We start from the raw sequence: 18,359 nt of genomic DNA on the forward strand, positions 1-18,359 counted from the left end.
TTCTCTTCCCTGTTGACGTGTTTACTGGTACAAGGGCATGCCAACCTGTCACACATGAGATCACTGCAATAGCAAACCACAACCATCCAATAAATTCCTGATGAACAAAATCAAACCCGCCCTACTGTAAATTGTTTCCTGTTCGAGAAAGCGTTTCACTCATATAGGCTATACGGCTATGTCACAATATGGAAGAAAAGACCATCACAACTTCCATTTCATGCTGACTTTAATCAGCAAAGCTTTGAATGCTTAGTAGGTATAACCAAACACTGGATAGCAAGGATAGCAAGGATTCATTGACTTGTGAAATCCGTATTAGTGCTTAATAATTGCAATTGACCACATCCATTGCACACCATTATTTCAGCCACCTGTTTTTAGAAAGGCAGGCATTTGACATGACATCAGATTCCTGTCTCCCAGCAATATTTACATTAGTCTTGCAAACAGCCTATGATGTTTTCACAGTGTGTCACTTATTATCCAATGATTCCGTGCATTAAAATGTGCCAGACATGTTGATGATGATGATGATGATGATGATGATGATGATGATGATGATGATGGTGTGACATCTCGAGTCCTCAAAATGTTCCTATAACTAAAATGCTCAAAGCATAACACATCATAAACCAGCCTGAACAGCTCAAAAGTGTCCAAAACCCACCCAAAACCAGCCACATCCTGGTCATACAAAGAGATTTAACTAAGTCCTTCTTGAATGCTCACTGATAAGTATAGTATTGTAGTTACACAATTGCAAGAGCAGTTACTAACCTCTTGTCAAAAGTTGCATTTACATTTGCCCTAAAACCTGTTAGTTAAGCATAGTATGATGATTCAGCTTGACTCCTTGTTTGATTAACTCATCCGTCTCCGGATCATTTACCATGTGGTTTGGAGCGCGTAACGGGGGCACGTGCGTTCGCTTATGCTTTGCTCCACAGGAGCGCACTGCCTTCGTCTGAGACAGAAGTCTGTCCGCAGAGCTCTGCCATCTGAAGTTTCTCACTGCCTTTGCTTGGGAATTTTGTTTCGGACATAAACGGGAGTACCATATTGAGGAACATTGCTTTAGTAAGCCGGACGTTTCAATTCGGCGTCCTTTTGAAATAGTAGAACATCAGCATTGGGAATATGCGTCTGTCCACCCGAAACCACTACGAGTAAACGGTTCCTACGGAAACCTGGGGTTTAGTTCCCCTCCTGAGTGGAATAGAGAACTTTTCCCTCTGTATATGAGGCTTTGGATTATTTAGACAGGGAAAAGAATCATGGTCCGACAAACGCTGGATACAATTTGGGATTTTTAAGGTCATAGAGCGTTTAGAGCAGCATCGGTATTTTAAGAGGACTAAGCAGAATACAGTAATTTGGAGGGAACATATGACGGCACGAGCGGCTTCCTTTAACGCACGCGGACTCCCTTTCAGAAACAGAAACATGTATATCTATATCTACGGCTTTCTGCTCTTTTTAGGTAAGTTTTTGTTTAAATTAACACCCATTTGCCGTTTTTTCTGTAGTCGAAGTGAATCTCCTCATGGAATTTATTTCAATTTATTATTCAGTTTCATTGTTGCTATTTATCCACTTTCCTCTGGTAACAACGTTAATGATGTGGCGGGATTACTACATTTTAATACCATAATAGTTTATGAAGTTACGTGAAATTAAGGTGAGGTCAAGTTCAATAACGAGCAGAAAAGCAACGATACCCTATGCATAATAGGCTATCAGTTTTCATTTATGGAAATCGGAATTGAAGACATAAGAACTTATCAGTTCAAGGTACTCGCGTATTGAAATGTATGATGATGCAAGTTACATGAGCTGCATTTCATTCCTTATGAATGAATATAACTAATCACGTTGTCTTATAGTTTTACATGGCATCTAATTAGTATCCCACTCATATATATATATATATATATATATATATATATATATATATATATATATATATATATATATATATATATATATATAATCCGACTCATTACAAGTCAGTGTATAGAAAATAATTCACAGTAAATTAAATGTTTCAATAACGCTGAGAATTATCAAGGTCACTTTGTGGATTTATCACTGGCCATTTCACACTGACGAGACTTGATCCTTTCTGCGCACCATATGATGAAAAATAGGCTGAATATTTAAACAGTCCGCAGAACATATTAACCATTTACACATTTTGAAATAGATATTGAACCTCCAGTTACGCTTCACATTAGTTTTAATGTTGCAGTGTATATGTGGAACTGTAATTAATACTACAGTAAGTATTATTAATATCTATAATAAAATGTAAAGTACTACTTTCCTGGTTTTCTTCTTTTCACACATTTGCATTCTTAGAGCCTCTCGCAGGATTTCTCAGTCTTTTTATGTATTTATTTATTTTAAATATGCAAAGCATTCATTGGTGATTCGTTTTCCAAGGGTGTGTCTGAATCTTTCATTCTGGTTATTCTACTGATATGCTCTGAACAGTTTTAAGAAAAGAAAAAAAAAAAAGAAAAAAATGAGATTGGTAAGTATTCTGATGTATTTACACCTGTAGGTGTCACTGGTGGGTTGCACCTCCTTTACAATGACCCTATGACCAAAAAAAAAAAAAGTGCATATATGTACAATTTTTTTTTTTTTTTTTTAATCTATGTCGCTCTCAAACACAAAGGAAAAAGAGGAATTGAGCAAAAGCCATTTTTAGTAGTAAAATAACGAAGAAAGTATAAAGCCACTAATTAAATCCATTTTTTAAATAAATGCTAAAAAAAAAAGACTGTCACTCACTGGTGACTCACGTCATGCTAATTAGAAGTCTTTTGTGCGATGCATATGATATTTGGCTCTTCGAGGGATGTATTTCGTACTTTGACACCATTCTGAGCTGTCAAGAGACCCTTGTGAGTCATTAAAAGGATCTCACAATCATCTGGTCATTGCCCCTGGCTTGATCCCTAAATTGCACTGTTTTGCTGTATAGTCATTGCAAAATTACTTTATTTTTATTATGAAAAAATGAGTGGATGCAGTCAGTGATGTCTTTATAGATCCATTAGTCATAAATAGATAAAGATTTGGTAAACTTCTATCCTGTTATCTAATTAAAGAGTTGTGTTTGTGGGACATTTCTCAGTCCATATGTAAAAATATATACCTGAACCTCCATTATTCTCCACCCTCCTACATAGATGAGCTAGTGTTCTCCATGTCGGGCTCTTCCGCTCTCTCTGAGTCTGGGCACCAAGATTCAATGGACTGTTTAAGAGCCACCGAGAAGTGTAACCAGGACCAAAAATGCAGCCATCGCTTCAGGATCATGAGGCAGTGTCTGGCAGGCAAGGACAGGAACACCATGTTGGCCAATAGGGATTGCCAGGTAGCCCTGGAAGTGTTGCAGGAGATGGATCTGTTCGACTGCCGCTGCAAGAGGGGAATGAAGAAGGAAATGCAGTGTCTGCAGAGTTACTGGAGCATCAACATAGGCCTGACTGAAGGTAAGAGCTCTCTGGGATTATGGATCAATGGATAAGATAGTCGGATAGATACACATGATTGATCCCAGAAAGGCAGTAGGGGAGATGGAGGCTAGTAGTCACACGTTTAACTCCAGTTAATATTTCTCAGAGTAGATTTATTTTATGGTAATTTTCTGTAGATGCCAAAGTCTTGCCTACAACAAAGCTATACTGAACATTGAACTGAATTAAACATTTCTACTGTTATAAAGAGTGTTCTGATAGAAAAAAAAAAAAAAAAAAAAAAAAAATATATATATATGTATATATGTATAATATATGTATATATATATATATATATATATATATATATATATATATATATTATAGGTGTGTGATATATATATCGATATATATCGTCTACGATAATATCTTAATTGTTGTTTTAACGATATGCGATCTGACATTGTCGAGTATATCCCTCACTTTACAAAACACAACTAGAGAGCTATATATATATATATATATATATATATATATATATATATATATATATATATATATATATATATATATATATGTATTTCGTATTTATTATATATATAAAAATACGAAAATAATGTATAAATATATTAATAATGTATTTATTATATAAATGTGTGTGTGTGTGTGTGTGTGTGTGTGTGTGTGTGTGTGTGTGTGTGTGTGTGTGTTTTGAACATTAGCTGCCAGAATCCAGTGCTACAGAAAACACAATTGTGAAATTACTATAACATCCCTACATAACACCTTCACTGTTCATTTATACAGTGCAAGTAGAGTCCAGTGGCAGTAGATGGGATGTGCATTAGCTGGTAGTGCTGTCAGGCCCATGAATGAGAGAAAACAGTCCTTGTGTACTGACATTACTCCTCACTGGGGTAACAGCCAGAAGTAATGCGGCGCAGGAGGAGGGTGAGGACGCGCCATTGTGGTGTCATGTTTGCATGAGCTGAATATATATGACTTGATCAGCTTCGGCCAAACACCTCAATGTGATGCTGCCATTCAGCTCATCTTCTTCGTTCCTGCAGCTGCTCTAAAGCAAACACAATTCAGTTTGCATGTTGTTTTTTTAGTTTCAATCAACATTCCTTTTTCTGCCGGAATGTAATTTCTGGTTTGAAGTCAAGCAAGATTTTGATGCATGGAAGTGTTTCCAATATTCTCATAACTGATGCATTTTTTCCCCCATTAATTTGTTATAGTTTCATAGTTCAAAATGTTTTCCACTGAAATAGAAAGCACAGTGATAAGCCTAGTTGAGAATCGTTTTGGACCTGAACAGAGGAGTCATTAAATGCCAGGATGTAGCAGTATGTCTCAACTCACAGTTAACTGAGCACACGTTCACTCACTGTGATAAACATAACGCAGATGTTCACTCTGGTTATGTGAAATGTGATGCCAGCAATTGATCTTTGCATCTGATCTAACGCTGCACTGCAAGAAACATTAGTGCCTCACTGAGCAGTTTTACAGTAGTGACCAGTGTTGTTCTATGTGGGTAGCGTGGCTCATGCACCCTGTGGTTATGGAATATTCTTTATCTCTGCCCTGATCAAGCAGATGCAAACTGAACCGTGTGGAGTCAAAACGATTGATTGACCTCCTTTTGAGCAGCCATGCATACAGTACCAACCCCCATGTGAACAAATTGTTCACAGCTTATTGGTTGTACTCCCTCAATACTGTTAACTAGATGTTGTTATAGATTGTTTATGAGATGAAGATGCATCCCTTATTGCCTTGTTGTGCACTGTTCTTGTCGTATTTCATTAAGTTAGAGGTTGTATCCCAATGCAAGCTTACAAACCCAATGCAAGCAAAATCTTTTCAATCGTTGTTGTTTAGGTGATTGTTTTCGATCGTGATCATTACAGTGAAATAAATGTTTGTCCAGAAACCTAAATGTGTTCCTTCTGGCAACATTTTAATTAAATGGTTTTCATTTTTTAAATATAATTTAATATATGAATATTTAGTTTCGGTAAGATAAAAAAAAAAATTAAAAAAAATTATTCCAACAACTGACAGTGTAAACATGGATTACATTAGGTTACACCAATGAAGGGTCATATTAAGGGTCAGATCAGGCAGAAATAGCTTTTTAAGGTAACAACTGCATCAATCTCATAGGTTTGGTGTGTTGGATTTCCCATTTGAGATTTGAATTATTAAGAACTTACAGTAGTAGCTGAGTGTTATCATTACAACACCTGATTTTCTGCTGAATTTATTTTATAAATCTTATTTTTGCCATGGCTTTAGAGATACATTTCCCAGCAGGGCAAAGCATGGGAAACATGCTGAAAATGCAGTCAGGTGCAGCATTAGCATTATGCACAGAGGTGGATACATGTAGTCTAAACCAGAGACATTATAAGGAGGAGGAGACGGACTACTTGTAGAAATTTTTTTTTTCTTTTTTTTTCTATGATACTGTTGTTGTCATATTTCATTGTTGAATCCAAATATGAAATTCTATTGCTATTTTGACAAACAGTTTCTCAACTCTTTCCCCTCTTAAGTTTCAAGATCTGTAATATTGTTCCCGGCATAGAAAATAGTTGCCTGGAGGATTTACCTTACCTTAAGGTTTAGTGCTAAAATCAGTATGAGCACACATTTCACTCATTTTTTTTTTTTTTTCTCACTCTGCATCTGGTCGTCTTTATAGCGATCCATCCATTCATCCATCATTGTATCTGCCAAGCCTAAATAAGCACGAGAACACTCCATGGCAGAGTAGAGGGAAGTGTATACTGTTTACCTTTGGGTCTTGAGAGCCGAATTCATTCCATTCTCCACCAACATCATAACAATAGATTAGATAGTTGACAAAGAGTAATTGCTTTCTGCGGTATGTGTGCAACGGTGAGGTGGAAAATCAGTACAGAGGCATGACCTGATATGGGAATAGTATAAGATTTCATTTAAAAGCTCCAGTGTTTCAAGGCCCTGTATCCTCTGTAGGATGAATATGTGTGTGCAGTTCAATGGTACTGGTGAAAAGCCCCCTGTTGCTATGTAAGGTTATGCAAGCTCTGTTGTCCAGCCTGTCTGAGGTTAATCATGAATACCTTCAATTTAAACACAAGGGAAAATAATGTTTGCATACGGAACAAGCTGGTCTAACTACTTCCAAATGGCCACACATAACTACTTCACGGAGTGAAAGCTATCTGTTAGCATTCCCGTTCATCTCAGCATCACTTGATATTGAATATGAATCTTTGCGTGTAGACATGAAGTTGTTATTAGTTAAGTATTATAAGTAGACTGTCTACTTAATATCTGCTAACTCTTTATTGTGATGATCTCCCAACAGACATTCTACTGACTATAAGTTACTTTGCAAGTACATGTCAACTACTAACCCTAACCCCTTATTCTTCTAACCTCAACCCTGCACCTACTCTAATTAGAGTCAGTTGTAAGGCAAGGCAAGGGCAAGTTTATTTATATAGCACATTTCATACACTATGGCAATTCAAAGTACTTTACACAGAAAGGAATTAAAATAATCACAAAAGCAAGGAAAATTAAAACAGTTATAAAAAGAGATATATAATACAGTTATAAAATGAATTAAAAGAGTAAAAAGATGATACATAGATAAACTTCTCATCTGGCAAAACACCGGTGCATCATATTTTTCACAACTCCCAATTTTACTCTGAGATTTTCCTATGGTGATTAAACTGTGTCTGTGGTGTTATTTCGGTGCCTAAGAAATATATTGGACGTCTCCGATGGACCCGATTTTCCCCTAAAAACGGACAGGAGGAGCTCTAGGACTGACTCACGGGGTAACCTCGGGTTCACTGCCCCATCAGTCCGCACCTCAAAAAATAAATAAATAAATTGGCCATCAATGGAGAAAGAATTTGTTTTGTTTTGTTTTTTACGTTTTTACAAACTAATGTGTATAGCATCTTCTCATCCATGTTAACCACCAATTTCCATGGTTTTTCCATGACTTTTCAAGTATTTTGTGATGGATAAGGACTTTTAATAAACATTTAACAGGGACTGCACTCACAATCCGAGTGATTTATAGCCTATTAATATTTATGTTCATTATCGAGAATCCTTTTCTAGGAATTTTCCGGGCTTGGAAATGACCATTTTCAAATGACTTGATTTTAAACATCCATAAAATGAGACAAATTTACTAGGCCTAAATAGATTTCTGCAGGGATGACATTTTTTTGTAGGCCAAAATGTGGAAATGAGTTGTGATCAGGGAAATGCTAACTTTCGCCTGCTAGCATTGAAAACATACAATCCCACCCTCCCTGCAAATCGCCGTCCAAAGCCACGCCTCGTCCAAAACACATGAACGCACACAGACTAGAAGCGAGATGACCAGAGACAACGTTATTGGATAACATCATGTGTCATTCACCTGTGAGAAAACTTTACAGTACAGTGAGGGGAGAAACAGAAGCACTTGCTTGCATACATAAGTATGTGATTGTGAAATGACTCCAGTTCAGAAGTTTCCATAAAGGAAATTATGTACTGTATTTCAGCTTTGTTCATATGCGATTATAGCGGCAACACAGTCGAATCTCACTGAATTATTTGGATAGGGCAAAGTCAGCGGTTCATAGAACTGTACTGCCAAACTTGAAATGTACTTGCCACTTGTTGTCGGTTCAGAAGGAAAGGTTGTTAGGTTGTTGCTGTTTGCCTGCCATTCTCGTTCTGTCTGAACAGCGTACGTGAAACTCTCTGATGACGTATGATGTCTGCGCGAACAGGCTGCGCAGTGGTATGCAAACACACGTTGACTGACATTAAAAACTCATGGTATCATTTCATTCGGACCGAATGCAATGATTAAACGTACATTTTATGGTCCTACCAACGATACACATTTTATAGTCCTACCGATATACATTTTATGGTTCTTCCACAGATGATATATATTTATAAAAATACAGACCGCTTAACATGGGGATTGCTATCAGGAAATGAGGAGACTTTCAACCAGCATAAAAAAAAAAAAAAAGTTCTGTATAGAATCACCTTTTGCACCTTTAAGTGGTTCCATCGTCCCAAAGTCAATGTTTTTTTTTTTTTTTTTTTTTTTTTAATGGGTTTTTGGTGAAATGCCTGAAGTTTTATTCAGGCATTTCAAGTTTTCAAGTTTTATTAAATACATCGGTAATACCCCCTTGGTGATTTTTTTTATGACATTGAAGTCACGTGACCGTGGTGTTGTTTGTTTATAGCCCACGTTTAGTTTAGTTTAATTTCTGGCTTTTTAGGCTTCAAAATGAATAAAAATTGTGTTAATTTGTGAAGATCATCATGATGAACAAAACGTTTAAGTATCATACACTTTTCTTGGTCACAGCTTATTTTCTGCAATATCTCAAAAGTCAATGGAAAAATCCTATAGTTTTTCTGTTTAGTTTGTTACAATGTAATTTTTATAGTCTCAACCCCTACTGATTTGAAATCAAACAATCCAACTCGTACGTGCACGTGACATCACCATTGCAGCATGGAATATGGAAAAGCTTACATTCGGTGGCTAGATATATTGGACATGACTTCGTTTTTTGGGTTTTTTTGTTTTTTTTTTGGTCGGGAGAAAATATGACAAGAGCATTGTGGTCAAATGTAAGTTGTGGCATTACTTTACTCTGACATTACATGGCTTGCTCATCCACATCCCTTAGATCCCAATATACATAATACCCATCTATCAAAAGTCTTTCTTTTTATGAGCTTCATGTTTCTTATGTAAAAAGATTTATATGGGTTATTTAGGTACAGAGACATAACATGGAAATGTAATGGAACTTCGTCATCGGAAAAGACAAGGCTGGTTATGAACACGTAAAATGAGTGGCATATGTGCAACAAATTATCTTTTTCTTTATCATAACAGTGACTCCAATAGAGAAAACACAGGGAGACAGCATACTAATATGCTTACCAGATCACATAATTCAGTGGAAAATGAATAGAAATGACGACTCGCTAAAGAGATACTCACTAAACGTGTAAATACACCCATATAACATGCACTGAGAGGCGCACATGCAATGTCAGAATTTTGAGAAGAAAATACGCAGTTACCAATTCTTTGGGGTGTAACGGAAAAGTAATATAACAAGTGTAACGAATTACTGTTGACAGGGAGTGATAAGTCAAATTAGTAATATTAATTAATAAATTAGTAAAATTACTTTTTAAATGAGTAACGAGTAATGAGTAATAAATAATTTTTGAGTAAAGAGCTCACCACTGCTTTGAGTTGGCCTACAAAAATACGTCATCACTGCAGGTAAGACAATTAGACTTGTACAAAGTACAATGATGCAAAGAACACTATTGTGATAAATATAGCATGCATTATGTGGTCTTTTAATCAAGAATGAATGTTGATTGAGTACTCCCTGAACTGCAGTACTTAGTGGTGCTTTATCACCCGCCCTAGCTTGAGTTGTGCTCTTGTGGACACTGAGAGTATGGCACAGAATCAGTCAAAATTAATTTGAACCATTGCGCAGTGAACCAGGTTCAACTTAACAGGAGTCTAATTGATTTTGACACAAGCTCCCCCGGTTGTCTTACCAAAGACAAACACTTTGTAAGTAATTTTACCATAGGGAAAACTAGAGAAAGCCACTGAGCAGTAAGAAAGGCTTGTGATCTGATTGTATACCTGAAGGAGGTTCTGTCTTAAGATACAGATGAATAGGGTTAGGGGAGTTACTGCGATCACAGATCTGTTCTTCAAAGTTGAGAACTTAAGAGAGACTCTAAACGGTACATCAAATGATTATGTAGGCTAAGTGCTGTTGATCATGACAAACATACAGATGGATGAAACCTTTTGAGAATTCAAGAAACAAAGTAAAGATTTAAAAGTTTTGAAGTTCCAGTTCAAAATGTAGAGGATTTCCATCTTTCATCCACGTAAACCTCCAAATAGGCTACCATGCAAATTTCATACTTTTATATATAATGGGATTTTCTATGGTAAAATTAGGTCTTCCAGTGAATCTCGGCCATTTACACCACTGGCTAAAAGATGCCATGTGGTCAGTTAGCATCATGTATTGAGTGTTGTGAATGTGATTAAATCTTTGATTGTAATGATTTCAATATAAGGATACAATTTTGACAGTATGTCCTTTCTGTGTAAATGGAATTGCAGAATCATTGTTTCCCTGAACCAGGGTTTTTATCGTTAACTAAAACAAACTAACACTGAAATAAAAATAAATTAAACATAAATAGTGATAAAAAACTAAAATGACAAAGCACATATAAAAATGACAAAAAAATTAACAAACTAAAATTAACACAAAAACTAAAAATATTCAACAACAAAAAAAGCTAAATATATGAATAAAACAATAGTAAAACTAAAACACAAACCAACATAACACTGCGCTGGACACTGTTTGTATGTCTTTCATTGGTTGGACAAACAGATTAAAAATGATACAATTTATTAAGAAAAAAATACACATTTCAGTTTTGGTGAATGTGGGTAAAATAAAAATAAATAAAAAGTTTCATAAAAATAAAAAAAATAAAATCATTTTGAGCAAAAAGCTGAGAAAATCACGTTTTTGTCAAAGACTATGTCTGGATGGGATTCAGAATGATGATCAAAAGCCTAGATGGAGTAGATTGTGTCCATCAACACCCCCAAAGCTTCACAGTCCTATAGCTCGTCCTGGGTCGACATTTCATTCGGTAACATTAGGCAGTTTTGATTCATATGCTGTTGATCATGTTGTTTGACATATGCATTTGCTTAAATATGCTATTGCTTGTTTCTGCTTCTTCTTCACATGTCTTTTGGTCAGGAGATTCAGTTCTCTTTCTCTCAGAAGATACGAAATAGCGCCCCCTACTGTATAAAAGTGAAAACACGGAAAGACTGAAATTGAAGTCAATGGCGGGGAAGCGATGTCTCATAAATTACAGAAATTCCCATCAGTGGCAGGGAAAGAGTTAATAGACAGCTAAACTATAATCTATAACATGTACATAATATGTTTTATTTGAATGACATGTTCTAGAAGAATCCCCTAATCATGTTCCAGTTCTATTATCATGTTCCTTTGATCTTTTATTTTTATTTTATGGAAGTTGACTTCTGTTCAATTTAAATGTCAGCCTTAGCCTCCATCTTATTCTGGTTCCCATGGATACTCTGGAATCTCTACATATGCAATAAATACCTGAGGAGACTGATTCACATCTTGTAAATTAAATGTCTGTAATTCCCTATAACCTGCTGGTCCACAGTAATAGATCCATCGCCTCAGGGGACGTCCAAGACTAGATGGAATGACACCTCATGTCTTCCTAAATATTTTTTTCTGAGACTTACAATCTAGTTCATTTTAAATTTCAATTCGAAAGCCAAAGATGGATGACTTTTGCTTCAAGGTCTCTGTATTTTGAGCAGAGGTTGACAGGTACATGAGCAGGTGAATAAGCTGAACAAAATCAGTGTGAATTCAGCAGCAAGGTCCAGCCTCAAGTATTAAGAGCTCCTTCAAGGTCAAGGTTACCGGGGCTAGCGATGGAATTGTAACATTGTAGGGTTCCCACGCAGTTTTTTCCAGCATTCTTTGTCTTGTTTTCTGTAAAAATATGTAAACATCATTAAAACAAAACCAATAATGAATGAATAAATATATTAGGTTTTATTGAGCTTTATGCTTAAAACAATAAATATTAAAACATCAAAACAAAGTAAATATATTTATTAATATGATATATTAAGAGGTTTTTTTCAGCATTGGAGGATTGCTTTATTTTGGCTTGAGCATAAATCTATTAAAACATAATGAGGTTTATGCTTAAAAAAGAGTATTTTTTTAAATACTTAAATACTTTTGCAATTACATATTTTTTGCTTAGAAAAATACAGGTAGATTCACAGATTTGCTATTTTCAAACAAGTCAAGGAAAGGTTAGGGAAATCTCTATAATGAACATACATTTTTCTAGTTATGCTGAGCTCTAAGATATTTAATGGTCTTGAAATTGCTCTTTGTGATTGCGGTCTCTAAAATGATTGTTAAAAATCCTTATCCGTCACGAGCCATTGGAAAAAAATCATGGAAATTCATTGATTAAAATGTATGGGAACCCTGACGGCTGGAGACTTGTGAGTTCAAACCCTGGAGGGTCTGTGGTTTCCCCAATGGTACCATAGCAAGTAAAAGGAAAAAGAAAGAAAAAAAAAAAAAAAAAAAAACAGTATGTATTGCTTTCTGGCATTTTTCTCCCCTCTCCGTGTGCCGGCTCTCGCTCTCTCGAGCTATGATACTAACGCCAAGCACAAAATATCTTTCCCCAGAATCTAGCTATTAACTCTATGACCGATAGCAGCAGTCAAAGTCTATTACCTCAGTCATCCACTTTCATAAGGACAGGCTGGCCACAGGGAGGCGATAGGATGCCTCACCCCCACCTGGTCTATTTGTCCTCTGCTTCCTCCCTTTTGCCCCGAACCCAACCCACCACCCCCCTCCCACCCCTAGTCTACAGCCACTAAATCATCAGCGCTGGCCCTAGGGCAGCTCAATAGCTCTACACTGGATCACAGACGCTTTCTAAAACTGCCAACCAGCCGGGTGGACCCACATCCACACACACACACAAGCTCCCACATTTTCCCTAGAAACATTTCGGTGCATGTGTTTATGTGTACAGCGGAGAAGAAATACGATGACAGGCAGAGCACTTGTATCTCCTTGTGAATCCTTTTTTAATGATTTCCATTACTGTAAGTGGAGATGCAGCGAGACAGTAGTGCAAGATTGATGAGGCTCTAGGTGTAATGTTAAAACAGTCTTGGCGCTCTGCTGGGACTCTGAGCAGGCGGTGTGAAAATGCCAAGGTTTAGACTGCATGGGGAAATACCTTATGACTGTACCGCACTGTGCATCCAGAACCAGCAACCACTGCAAAACTACATTCAGATATAGAACAACATATTATATTCCCTTCCCTGAAAAGGCCAGCTTAGACCAGCGTCATTATCCAGACTGGTTTATGTTGGCTAATAATTATTATGTGCTGGTCTTTAGTTGGTGGACCATCACAACCGTGCTGTTCACCATTAATATAGCATTATGATAATAATTAAAATTATAATTGAAAATTAAATCGTATAGAATATATTAGTATTAATAATAGACAAAGGGCATTTTACTTACTTTTTACTATTTTACTAACTATTTTACAAAGTTTTGCATTGGCATAACAGACTTTTCAAAAACATTTTCGAACATTTACCCCAGTCTTCTCAATGATCCTTCAGAAATCCTTCTAATATGCTGATTTGGTGCTCAAGAAACATTTATTATTATCGTCAATGTTGAAAACAGTTGTGTTACTTAATATTTTTCTGGAAACCGTGCTAAATTTATTTTAGGATCTTTGATGAATCGGAAGTTCAAAAGAACAGCATTTATTTGACATAGACATCTTTTGTGTCTAATCACTTTTGATCAAATCAATACATTTTTGCTGAATAAAAGTACTAATTTCTGTCAATCAATCAATCAATCAATCAATCAAATAAAATCTTATATTTGACCAAAAATGTCTAACTCAATGCAGATACTATAGTGAAAACTTAATTATCAGAGGAATTTGCACAATTGTACAATCTTCAATACGTCATATTTTCAGCAGGGTGGACAGAGACAAATCTCACAACATGAATGTAACATAACGTAAAAGTGAGTTTACTGCAAAACAAAGGTTCAGTAATGTACACTATTGGTGTATTCACTGTTTGAGACAATTGGAAGAACGTCTCAGGTTACGTATGTAACCATGGTTCCCTGAGAGGGAACGAGACGCTGCGTCAAGCGCTGCGGGAACGCTCCTGCGTGATTGCGTCATGAAGCACTCGTGAAATCAGTCCAATGGTGTGACGGGACGTCATAGGCGGGTGACGTCATTGACCAGGAAACTATAAAGCACCCCTGAACCAAACAATGTCAGCTTCTGATAGGTCGAACAAGTTGGTCACAGGCATGCCGGGAGTATGGCAAAGCGACGCAGCGTCTCGTTCCCTCTCAGGGAACCATGGTTACATACGTAACCTGAGACGTTCCCTTTCAAGGGAACTCGCGCTGCGTCAAGCGCTGCGGGAACTGAATACCCACGTTGCCATAGTCCTCAAGTGCCTGTATATGTGAAATCGCAATGCACATTAAACTACAAACACCCGAGAACCCGGAGTAGCAGCCACATCCAGGTTATAAAACCTCACAAAAGTGTGCGGAGAGGACCACCCTGCCGCATCACATACCTCTTGAAGTGAAACCCCTGATAACAGGGCCATAGAAGCAGCCATACTCCTAGTCGAGTGGGCTCGGATCTTTAGTGGTGAAGGATGACCGGCCGACTCATACGCAAGTGAGATAGCCTCGACTATCCATTTACTTAAAGTCTGCTTAGATGCGGGCTTCCCTTTACTCGGGGACCCAAAACACACAAACAGTTGATCAGACTTGCGCCACAGGGCAGCTCTGTGGACATACGCATCTAAAGCCCTCACTGGGCAAAGTAAGTTTAATTTCTCCTGGTCCTGGTTTTGAAACGGAGGCGGAGAAAAGGCCTGCAGCATTATTGGACCCGCCACATTAGTGGGGACCTTAGGCACATAACCTTCCTTTGGAAACAGGAACGCTTTCACCATACCAGGGGCAAACTCAAGACACGAGGGAGCAACTGACAATGCTTGTAAATCCCCGATCCTCTTAAGAGAAGAGATAGATAGAAGAAACAAAGTTTTTAATGTGAGAAACTTCTCCGGAACCTCTTCAATAGGCTCAAAGGGGGCCTGAGCTAGGCCTTCTAATACAATGGCCAAATCCCACAGTCTCCACAGCTCCGGACGCGGGTGCAACACTGACCCCGCCGCTTGAGAGAGAAGGTCCCTCCTGACCGGGATTTCCCATGGAGGACCCTCGAGAAGGGACACAATGTCCGACAGCCACACTCGGCCCGGCCAGAACGGGGCTATCAATAAGAGCTGAACCCCGTCCCGGCGAACTCTCTCCAGAACTCCTGGCAGTAACGCCAGGGGGGGAAAGGCATACAGACGTAGCCTCGGCCACGTCTGTACCATGGCATCCAACCCCATTGGGGCTGGGTGTGTGAGGGAATAATATAGGGGACAGTGCGTTGTCTCTTGAGACGCAAACAGATCCACCTGAGCTTGTCCGAATCGACTCCAAATGAGCTCCACCACCTCGGGGTGAAGTCTCCATTCCCCCGGCACCACTCCCTGTCTCGACAGAGAGTCTGCCGTCTTGTTCATGTAACCCGGAATATACAATGCTCGAACTGATAACAACTTCCCCTGGGCCCAAATCAGAACTCGATGTGCCAGTTTCCAAAGCCGGCAAGATCGTAAACCCCCCTGGCGATTTATATAGGAGACCACCGCTGTGTTGTCCGTGCGAACCAACACATGGTGGCCCCTGAGGTCTGGGAGAAAGTGTCTGAGCGCCAGAAACACGGCCATCATCTCCAGCTGGTTTATGTGCCAGGAAAGATGATGGTCGCTCCACAGACCCCGAGCCGAGCGACCACTCATGGTCGCCCCCCACCCGGTGAGGGAAGCATCCGTCGTTAGCGTTAAGCGACGACAAGGAGCTCCCAACACCGGACCCTGGGACAAGAACCAAGGATCTTTCCATATAACTAAGGCACGTAGGCATCGCCGCGTGACCTTGATCATGCGGAACGGATTTCCCCTCGGGGAGAACCCCCTGGTCTTGAGCCACCACTGTAAGGGTCTCATGTACAGCAGGCCAAAAGGAATCACGTTGGACGCTGCTGCCATCAAACCCAAGATTCTCTGAAACTGTACTACAGTGAGTGACTGGCCTAGTCTTATCCTGCGCACGGCTTCCAGGATCGTTTTTATCCTGGCGGGCGCCAAACGGGCTCTCATGGTCTTTGTGTCCCATACTACGCCCAGAAAAGTGGTATTCTGTTGTGGAACTAACACGCTTTTCTTTGCATTTAGCCTTAACCCCAACGTTTTCATATGGGCTAGCACAGCATCTCGATACTGGGCCGCCTGAAGTTCTGACTGCGCCAGAATGAGCCAGTCGTCTATATAATTCAGCACGCGGATGCCCTGGAGTCTCAAGGGAGCCAGAGCTGCATCCACGCACTTCGTGAACGTGCGGGGTGACAGTGCTAGGCCGAACGGAAGAACCCGATACTGGTATGCTTCGCCCCCGAAAGCGAACCTGAGGAACTTCCTGTGTTGCGGAAGGATGGAGACGTGAAAATATGCGTCTTTTAGGTCTATCGTGACACACCAGTCCTCGGACCTGATCTGACACACAATCTGCTTCAACGTGAGCATTTTGAATTTTAATTTCTTGACTGCCCGATTTAGTTGGCGCAAATCTAGAATGGGCCGCAGCCCTCCACCCTTCTTTGGAACTATGAAGTACGGGCTGTAAAACCCCGACTCTCTGCTGTGGGGAGGAACCCTCTCTATAGCCTCTTTTTGCAAAAGCGTCTGTACTTCTCCTTCCATCACCAGAGCCTGCTCGGAGTTTACTACCGTGTGTACTACTCCACTGAACCTGGGCGGGCATGACCCGAACTGAATTCTGTACCCTTTTTCCACTGTACGCAGGACCCAATCTGAGACATTTGGCAGAAGTTTCCACGCTGCCAGATACTCTACTAAGGGAACCAGCCTCTCGAGGCTGGTCTCTGGTGTTTTTTGAGCGGCCAGCTCGATGACCTTAAACGGCGCACCGGCAGGAAGCAACCGAACTGACCCACTTTGAACCCTCCTCAGAGGGTGCGAGCTTCCCCATGCCGCTACGTTTCCGGGCGGACATAGAGATGAGTACTCGCTGAGGACCACTGCGCCCTGAAACACCGGAGGTGGCAGGGTTGGCAACACGGCCCCCTGATGGCACCGAGAGGAAACGGGTGCCTCGACACACCGACTCCCCTCGGAGGGGACTGCCATCGAAATCCTGACGTCCTTGGCGTCAGGACTTCTTCGCCGAGGCCTTCCTGGAGATAATAACAGTCCTCAGATCTGCTTTACCTCGGGAAGACCTTGGCTGAGCGCGCTGTCCCGGTCCCCAGTCTCTCTGTGGGGGAGCACGGGCAGCCACGCTCACCTTCTGCTGAGCTCTGTGAGAGGAGGACATACTCGACTGGGGCTGCTCCCGCCCAGCAGCCCCAGAGACATAGACTTTTCGGGGAAGAAACTTTGAAAATGCGGCTGCCTGCTTTTTCGCTTCTTGAAATCGTTCTACAACCGAATTCACTGAATCACCAAACAGACCGGTAGGGGAGACAGGAGCATCTAACAGAAACTTTTTATCTCTTTCCTTGATGTCAGATAAATTTAACCAGAGATGCCTCTCCGTGGCCACCATTGCTGCCATAGAGCGGCCGATAGATTTTGCCGCTTCTCTGGTGGCCCGAAGAGACAGATCAGCTGCCCTCCTGATCTCCGCGATCGTTTCTCTCCCCACTTCCTCACATTCATCGTCTATGTCTTTTAATAGATCAGCTTGATATGCTTGCAGGACAGCCATAGTGTGTAAGCTAGCGGCTGCCTGACCTGCTGCTGAGTATGCCCTACCCACTAAAGCTGATGTCGTTCTCACTGGTTTAGTGGGCAGCTGCGGGGCTTTCAGCGATGATGCAGACTCAGGGGAGAGATAGCTCGCAAGCGTCTCTTCCACCTGAGGCATCGCCACATAACCATGTTTCTTTAACCCTACTATATTCGAATATTCAGTAGTCGCTGGGTTAAAAACTCTGAATGATGCCGGTCTAATCCATGAC

General features: G+C 39.9%; 1 protein-coding gene across 2 annotated transcripts in view; it reads left to right on the forward strand.

The window, feature by feature from the left end:
- Nucleotides 1–942: 942 nt before the first annotated feature.
- The window catches only part of gfra2a (GDNF family receptor alpha 2a), a 94,959-nt gene continuing 77,542 nt past the window's right edge, over nucleotides 943–18,359 (forward strand). For both annotated transcript variants that reach the window (XM_079897041.1, XM_079897042.1), the window contains exons 1-2: nucleotides 943–1,483; nucleotides 3,201–3,506. In XM_079897041.1, coding sequence (XP_079753167.1) covers nucleotides 1,390–1,483; nucleotides 3,201–3,506 — 400 coding nt within the window. In that variant the 5' untranslated portion in view covers nucleotides 943–1,389. The remainder of the gene's footprint in view (nucleotides 1,484–3,200; nucleotides 3,507–18,359) is intronic.

This window comes from Squalius cephalus (assembly GCF_949319135.1).
Source record: "Squalius cephalus genome assembly, chromosome: 16".
Taxonomy (NCBI): Eukaryota; Metazoa; Chordata; class Actinopteri; order Cypriniformes; family Leuciscidae; genus Squalius; species Squalius cephalus.